At 35.1% G+C, this 9,074-nt stretch overlaps 1 protein-coding gene across 1 annotated transcript; it reads right to left on the reverse strand.

Annotated features, from left to right (window-relative positions):
- Nucleotides 1–792: 792 nt before the first annotated feature.
- Nucleotides 793–7,447, reverse strand: LOC133673144 (probable inactive receptor kinase At5g10020). Its single transcript, XM_062093810.1, has 3 exons — nt 6,306–7,447; nt 3,885–5,546; nt 793–1,603 (listed from the first exon to the last, which is right to left on the reverse strand). The coding sequence occupies exons 1-3, from the start codon at nt 7,234–7,236 to the stop codon at nt 1,026–1,028; spliced, it is 3,171 nt and encodes a 1,056-aa protein (XP_061949794.1). The 5' UTR covers nt 7,237–7,447; the 3' UTR covers nt 793–1,025.
- Between the last annotated feature and the right edge of the window lie 1,627 nt (nt 7,448–9,074).

A 9,074-nucleotide genomic window follows, 5' to 3' on the forward strand; every position in this document is an offset into this window, starting at 1 on the left:
TGTTGGATCAATTATGAGCTTCTCGTTTATAGGTAAAGACTGAAATTGTAATATATGAAAGGACTATATTGAATCAAATGATGTACAATACTACTATCAGAAAGTTGTCTTCAGAATTATATATATATATATATATATATATATATATATATATATATATTATTTGTCAATTTTCCTAACAAACTTGGACTAGTATACAATTAGACTAGACCATTCTTTGCCTAATGCAGGGAAAAAGGCAACTAAACATGACGATCAAGAAAAATAAATTATAGCAACAATACCCATACTGAGCCTTTTCTGATTTTTCAAAGCCAGTAAATAAATTATGGCCTCTGTTTTATCAATTTATATTAGTTAAAAATTTAATAAGATTAAGTTATGAAAATATTACACAGTTGACCGTTCTCTTCTGACTCTCTTCAGGTGTAAAATTCCTCAACTCTCAAAATAAATCAATTGCTTGCAGGGAAGCTCTGCTCAACGGTCTCAAAATAAATTTTATCAAGCTCCAAATTGTCTATTTCCTGTTTAGCTGGAGCCCGTGTAAAGCTTGCCATGGTCTCTGCAATGTTGCCATCCAAGTTGTGCTCACAACTCCGAGGCCTCATCCCTTATTATGGAAAAATCTGCATCTGTATTGATTTTAAAACTGGAAGAGACCATACACTTTGGAATTTGGATTTTAGGCAGACTAGGAGATAATGCGGAAACGTCATTAGCACTCTTGTTGTCTCTCTTGTGTCTATGAAAGACATATCTCGCAATCTCAAGTTGGTAAAGAGACATATATGAGAACACAAGAATTGAAATTCCTTTCGATTGAAGATCAAACTCAAAAACACTGTCAAATAATCAATAGATTGGTTGTTCCTTTACAAGAAAATTTCCAGCCAAAAAAAAAATGTGATGATTAGCCCCAAAATCAGAAGGCTTTAAAACCAATTAATGAAAAAATGGGGGAAATGGACAATTGGGGGGGGTCGAGGAATGACAAAAATTAATTCCAGGACACGTACAAAATTTCAAACAGATATAGAACAGAGATCATCAAAGACTTGTCTGATGTTAGGCCTCTCATTTAGAGGGAGAATGCACCTGAGCGATATGGCAAGCAAATCATCCATTGCCTTCGTTGGTTCTTCCCCACCTGCAATATCTCTATCAATACAGTCCCTTTGTCTGCCTTCTTGATCACACAACCGAACCCAATCTGTAAGGTCGACTGCTCCGGATTGACCTGATATTATGTCCCCAGCACTTCTTCTGGTTAACAATTCCATCAGGATAACTCCAAATGCATACACATCAGCCTTGAATGAAGGTGCAGGTTTAGATGCATTATCAAGTTCTGGAGCCCGGTATCCTAGTGCTCCCAGATTTAGTATCTGCTCTGCAATGCCAGCTGGGGTCATCAAACGATGAAGTCCACAATCAGTGAGGCGTGCATTGTAATCAGGACCTTCCAGGATTATATTTGTTGGCTTTAGATTTCCATGGAGCATGCCTCTATCATGAAGATACAGTAGACAACAAGCAACATCAACAGCAACTTTTAGTCTTTGGCTGAATGACAACAAGGAGTACCTCCGAGGTGTTGTTTCTGTGCAACACGAGTTCCAGAAAAAAAAAATTAGGAAGAATAGCAACAGCAGTCAGCAGTATCTAAATGAAAATGTAAAATACTTGTGTATAACACCCAAAATGCATGTCCCTGTTACTTAAGAGTTGAAGCAGGCTCATAGTTCCAAGGACAACTGAAATTGTTGCCTCCCTTTTATGCACACTGCAATCAATTTATATGTTAACCACTAGACACTGGTAGACATTTTGTACATATCAGAAGACTATAAAACTAAAATCCAAGCTCACACCTGTCAGATGAAAAGAGAAGGGAACTAATGAAGAACCGGTATGGTATTAGAAACAAGCTTTGCTGTGGGCAACGGCTGTGGCCATCAAACAACATTTGCAGTTTCCAACCAGCTATACAAGCTCTAGAACATTAGCCATGCCATATCTCCGGTTTTGATTCTACATTCCCATAGACCCCATACCATCTAAATTCCTAGGCACATGTGCAAGCATGCACAAAAACAGAGAGAGGACTGACACCTTGCCTTGCACGGACATAAACCCACCTAACTATATCCAGGACCCAGTAATTTCATATTCCTCCCAACCATATAACCATTCTAATTATCAGAAGTGTTCACTTTAATCAGATGGCATTTGTGATAACAAAAAATAAAATAAAATCAGATTTCATCACCATTAACACACTCAACCTGCAATATTCATAATTCTATTGATTTTGCCCACTGGAAACATAGGTAATCTATTATACCATTGAGAAACCAACATAAATAGACAAAGATTGTCTAAAGTCAAGAATATGTGCACAGGTTTGTCATGCAACTAAATGTTTCTGCGTCTATAAAATAGTTATTTCCTGCACCAAGAATATTTTAAATTCCCCATTCCACGAGGGCAAAAATTCATAGGCAAACCAGACCATTAGACTAAAATCAAGTGCATAACTTTTCAGATATAACATCACAAATATGGCACAGCCAATCAAATCACCTGGGACTACAACATGCAATGTGATGAATCATTATTAATGCAACTTAATGAGTGAAAATCATTGCAGTAATATTGAGTAACATCTGCATTCTAAAAGAAAACCCTCTCCTAACAAACTTAATTTCACTTGAACAATTGATCACGTCAGAATTTTTAAGCCTAATCTTATTATAATCTCGTTGGTTTTTTACACACTAATCAAAGCTTAGTTCCCATTTACTATAAACCAATCCTTTAAGAAGCCATCAGTCTTCAGTGATCGGAAAACCAGTCAATCTCAAGACCCAGCATCTTTCACATTTGTAGATGGTCCTTTCTGCTAAACTGACATTCTTGCCATTAGAATCACTAATGATTTAGAAGAGACATATTGACAGACTAGCATGTACAGGAATATATTCAATGGACACAGTCCTATCATATTATATTTAACTGACACAAAATGGGTACTTTTAAAGTTCTGTAGATACAAACTTGACAGAAAGAACCTGGATTGCTGAAACAACTCTCAATTTTGAACGTTCAGGAAAAAAAAAGGGAGGGAGCAACACCATTCTAATTTAAGTATAATACAAAGCTCCCAGTATATGAGGCTAATTTTCTAACATAATAAACTGAAGGGTACAGAATTCCCCAATATGTCTGGACATTGAAGTAAGAAACCAGTAATATCCCAGATGATTATATTCCAGATTAACATAATTTTTTTCCAATGATAAACCAGGCCTAAATGCAGGCAGAATACAGATAAATTTGATGACACCATTGCTTACCTGAGGTTCATTATATTAAAGAATGTTATTCTAGCAATATTTGATGGTGCATTGTCTGCTTCAGGTGCATTGTAGTAAAGTACCCCATTTTTCCAAACCTCAATGGTGGGATAGTGGGGCTGTGTCTTTTACTTTTTTATATTGCGCTTCTTGTCCTGAATGTTAGCCTCTCCAAAGTGGGACTACTCCACATTCAAGGCACTTGAAGGAAATATTCCTATTGTTTGTAGCAGGCTCGGAATGTGAGATATCATAGGTTTTTATATTCCAAGAACACACAAAAAGCAATTTACTTAACATGTTTGAGAATACTATTTAAGTTCAGAAACTTGGATCTGCACCCCTATCGACATGTGTTAAAATTGCCCGCAATGATCAACGAGATGTCTAGGTTAAAATCAAACAATCAACATGCAGCAGTAATGTGGCATTTTTTCAAACATCTATCGAAGTAGCATAATAATTGTTACAAAATAAAAACATGACAAGAGAAATACACAAAGTTCAACATAATAAAATGCTTACCATATAGATGTAGGGCCAAGCTATCACCCTGGATATAGTCAGCTAAAAGAAGTCTCTCTTGCTCTCTAGGACCCCAATAAAATGCTCGCAGTGGAACAATATTTTGGTGTCTTATAGAGCCTATTTTTTTAACTTCCTTGGCGAATTCTTTCTTATGCTTGACTAGTCCAACCCGCAACCACTTCACAGTCAGCATATGTCCGCTATCCAGAGTAGCCTTATATAAAGTTCCATGGCTGCTTCTGCCAAGAACTTCAGCTGGGGCTCGAGATAACTCCTCTGCAGTAAATGCAAGTGAACTGTCAAGGAAGGACAGTTCCCCAGCCAACCTGTCTGGTGAATAGACATCCAATTTTGTAGGCTCGACAAAACGAGGTGAGGAAGATAATGGGGAACCCGGGGAGGACTTCTTTCCAGATGTTGTGGGATGGTCATCTAGCAAATTAGGAATTGAAGATGAACTAGCTGTCATTCCTTCAGGCAAACCATGCTCAACGATTTCAGTTTCAAATTCTGCCTGCCCCGATAACGACCTTGAATTTGCAGTAAGCAAGTGATCGTTTGAAAAACTCAATGAAGTTGGAGGGCGGTGAGCATTTGAGTGGAAATTGAAAAGGGAAGTTTGGGAAGATCTTCCTTGCTTAGCATCCTCCCTTGTTGTTTGGCCACTAAAATCACTTCTACCATGAAATTCTTTTCGTTGAGCCCGCTGATACGCCAGTAAAACAAAAGCTATCATTGCAGCAGTCCCAACTGTAGCAACAATTACTGCTATTGTAATATTACGCTTTGAACCGTGATTTTTACCATGTACGGAAATCTGATCTGGAACAGAATTTGTTGATGGCTCAACCCCGGTATTTGGGATGATTAATAAGGGATTCCCAGGACGAAATGAAGAAATATCAAATTTATTTCTCAAGTTCAGTGAAATATTTCCAGCAAGATCATTATTGGACATGTTCAATCCAATCAGACTGGATGGAAGCTTGTCAGGGATTTTACCCTGAAATCTGTTGGCAGATAAATCAAGGTACTGCAAGTGGGTTAGTTTGCTCAATTGAATTGGCAGCTGTCCTGATAAGTTATTATTTGAAAGATTCAGTGATCTGAGATTGGCAAAGTTGCTTATGCCAGAAGGCAATATACCAGATAATGAATTTTGAGAGAGATCAAGAGACTCCATCAATGGATAAGAAGGTAAAACTAATAATTCCCCAGCACCTGAATCTTGAAATGGAATTGGCCCTGAAAACCGATTTCCTGAAAGATTCAGGTTCATCAAGGTCAATGAAGTAAAAAAACCACCTGGAATGGGCCCATTGAATTGATTTAAGCTGAGGTCAACTGAAGACGATGTTGAAAGGTCCCCCAATTGAGCAGGCAAATTGCCGTCTAGGGAATTATTCCTAAGATTAAGTTCACTTAACCTCACAAACCAAGTCAAGTTTGGCAAGCTTCCAGATAACTGGTTTGAACTCAAATCAAGGACCTCTACACTGGCTCCCCATTGTTGCATGACAGACAGGTCACCAGTGATCATATTTCCACTCAAATCCACTACTGAACATCTTTGAAGAAAAGTGGGCAAGGTACCTGTTAAACCATTTGAAGAAAGATTCAAAATGTTCAAAGTTGTGGAGCGAGTTCCATGAACAGAACCTGCAGAGATATAAAATAAGGAATTCAGATACACACAGGATTCAGATTAAGAAGTTATGGAAGAAGAAAACCATGGTATACAACCATCTTATTTAAAATACAACGTAACACCAAACTTCTACAATTTTATTTTATTTTTCAACTGCTTTCTTTATACTTCATATTCAAATCTTTCATCATAGACATCCAAAACAAATGCATTGATGTTCAGTTTGGATATGAAATGCGAAAGGCTTAACTTAAGGGCACATGTACTTGTTCCAGCTAATTTTCCTGCATCTCAATTTAAATGACCCAACCCAAAAAGCTTGTGATGCTAACTCAGATTCGACAGGTTACGCTTCATTTAACAAGAAAACAGCATTCTACCAAAGCTCCTAGCATCCAAATCAAGAAGGCCACATTTTGCCTGTACCTCTAGAGTCCAAATCTACAAAGTCACCATTCGCACCTTGGACGTAGTTTTACTATTTTTGGAAACCCATACTTAGAAAACCCAGGCAAAAATATATGTAATTTCCGAAAAAGAAAGGAAAAAAAAAAAGGGTCAAAATCCAGGTTACCAGCTAAATACTATGTCACAAGTAACCTCAGGTTTTAAGTGCTAAAATTGGATAAAAAAATCATCAGAATTATTACATACAGTTGACTATACACCCAAACAAATTTCTAACAAAAAGCAGAAAAATCCAAAAACATATCAAATAAAAATTAAAAACCAATAATAATCACAAAAATAATAGTCAAGAATCACTAGACCTGTAAATCCATTGCCACTAAGATCCAGTTCTTCAATCGGTATCGACCCGTTGATCAATTCCTCGGGTATACCTCCAAAAAGCTGATTATTCCCCAGCCTCAAAACCTTCAAATTCGTCAAAGACCCAAATGAAGGCAACTCTCCATTAATCACATTATCCCCCAAATCCAAAACCTCCAAATTCCTAAACAACGCAATTACCTCTGCTTTGAAAAACCCACTATTCAATCTATTCTTGCTCAAATTCACAAAATGCACTGTATTAGCCAAACCTGACACATTCTCTACACTTATCTCACTGAACCCACCAAAAAACTCATTATCACTCAAATCCACTCTTTCTAAATTAATCAATTCACTTAAAACCCCACTAATATCGCCCCAAAAACTATTAGAACTCAAATCCAAAACCCTCAATTGCTGCAAATTCCTAAACCCAACTGGTGACCCGACCGGAAACCTGCCTTCAAAACCATTCATTGACAAGTTCAAATACTTCAAATTCCACAACTCCACGATCCGACCCGGGATCGGACCTGAAAAATTGTTATTAGACAGATCCAAGTACTGTAACGAGCTCATGGATCCCAATGCAGGTACAATCCGACCTGTAAAATTATTACCCGAAAGTGAAATATTCTGCAGTGACTTAAGGTCTAGTAAAGTAGAGAACTTTAAGTTGCCGGAGAGACTAAGGTGGTCAAGGGTTATAGCAATGACGGAATCTGAATTGGGGTCGCAGGAGATACCGGGCCATGAATTGGGGCAGGAATTAGGGTCGGGTATAGAAGAGGGGTCCCATTTAGAGAAGATTTTGTCAAGTGGGTCGTATAGAATACCTTTTTTGAATTCGAGTAAGGATCGGAGGTCCGACCCGGAAGTGGATAGAAAGAGCAGGGAGAGAGTGGAAAAGAGGGTGAACAGAGTCATTTTAAAGAGAAGGAGAGTCTGTGTTAGTAATTCATTTGATTTGATTAGAGAGCTCGAAGCCCTAGCTGGAATGTGAATTCAAGGAGAGGAAAGGAATCTAGAGAGAGAGACAGAGGAGGGTTAAGGTTTTTTTTATTATTATTCTTTTGTAAGAGAGGGAGGAGGGAGAGAGTGTTGTTAAAAATGGCGGTTTTAGGAGGTGGGCAGTGTTAGTTGTTGGGGGTGAGTTACTACAGACTGTAAAGGTCGTACATGCCTTTTGTTTTCTTTCGTTTTTTTTTTTTTCTCAATCTTCCTGGCTCCTTACCCGGGATATTTGGAATTATTGTTTAAAATGTTTTTTAAAATAATTTTTTATTTATAAATATATTAAAATAATATTTTTTGAATTTTTTTTTATATTACTACTTCAAAATTATTATAAAACATTAAAAAATATTATTTTAATATTTTTGTTAAGTTAAGAATATTTTTAAAAGGCATCTAAAAGTATAAATAAAAATATTAAATACCTCATAAAAGATATTTGGTATTGAGGTTGGATTGTATTTTTGAAATATTTTTAGCTTCAAATTAATTTTTTGTATATTTTTAAATTATTTTGATGTGTTAATGTCAAAAATAAATTTTAAAAAATAAAAAATATATATTATTTTGATATATTTTTAAAAATAAACACTTTAAAAAACAACTTTATCATATTCTCAAACAGGCACTTAATCTAATGCATATTATTTCTATATTTGTGTATATAGGTACAATCTACCTTTTATTGTACAATAAAAAAAAAATAGTATAATAATATAATAATCTTTATGTTATTATTAGGGATTATAACTATATTTGTAGACTCATACTATACAGTGGGCCAGAACATTATTTTATAAGATAAAAAAAACATTCAAACGACATAATTATGTTTAAAATAAATAAAAATAATAACTCATAACATAGATTCATCTAAGCAAAATGTTAGTATAATCTAATTAGATAATAAAATAATAAATAATGACAATAAATAGACCAATTTAAACAAAGATAATCACATGAACTTGGAAAAAAAAAAAGGAATGGTTATTGAAACAACAAGACAATGAAATTAAGATTCCAGTCAATCAAATGGAAAAATAAAATATGACTCGAGCCAACGTCAATGAGCATGTCAAATAAACAGGTCAGGTCATGAGATTGAGAAAAGCAAATAAAAAAAGTCAAAGTCCAACTCCAAACAAAATCCAACGTAAAATGATGAAATTAAAAAAATACCAAAACAAAAACTAGCAAACCAAGGAAGTCAACCAAATTCTATGACTCATATTATGCGAAATGAGATAATCCAATAAAAGACAAACCAGAAAAGATTGCAAAACTCTATTATAAACAACTCAATGTTGAAGGACAAAACATAAAAAATATTAAATTAAAAAAAAATCCTAAAAAAAACTCGACCCAAGGCTAACTCGCCAAATCAGTAGTTTAAATCATGAAACTAGGATAATGGAATAGAAAAAAATTATAGAAAATCATGAAGCCCCAAATCAAAAGACTCTAAGCTTGAAAGATGGAACTGAGAAAAGAAAATTAATTCTTAGTCAATTTAATGTTGAAAGATAAAATAAAAAAATATCAATTTAAAAAATTTATCAAAGTAAATTCAACAAAAAATAACAAATAAAAAGAATTGAAATGGCCCGAGTCATTTTCAAATTTGTAAAAAAATCTATATAAAGTAAATAAATAAAAACAATGGAGCATAATCTCCAATTAAATAGATACTGAAAGACAAAACTAAAAAAACATGAGCTTAAAAAAAACGAGTGAACCTTTTAAACCTGTGT

The sequence above is a fragment of the Populus nigra genome, chromosome 14 (genome assembly GCF_951802175.1).
Source record: "Populus nigra chromosome 14, ddPopNigr1.1, whole genome shotgun sequence".
Lineage (NCBI taxonomy): Eukaryota > Viridiplantae > Streptophyta > Magnoliopsida > Malpighiales > Salicaceae > Populus > Populus nigra.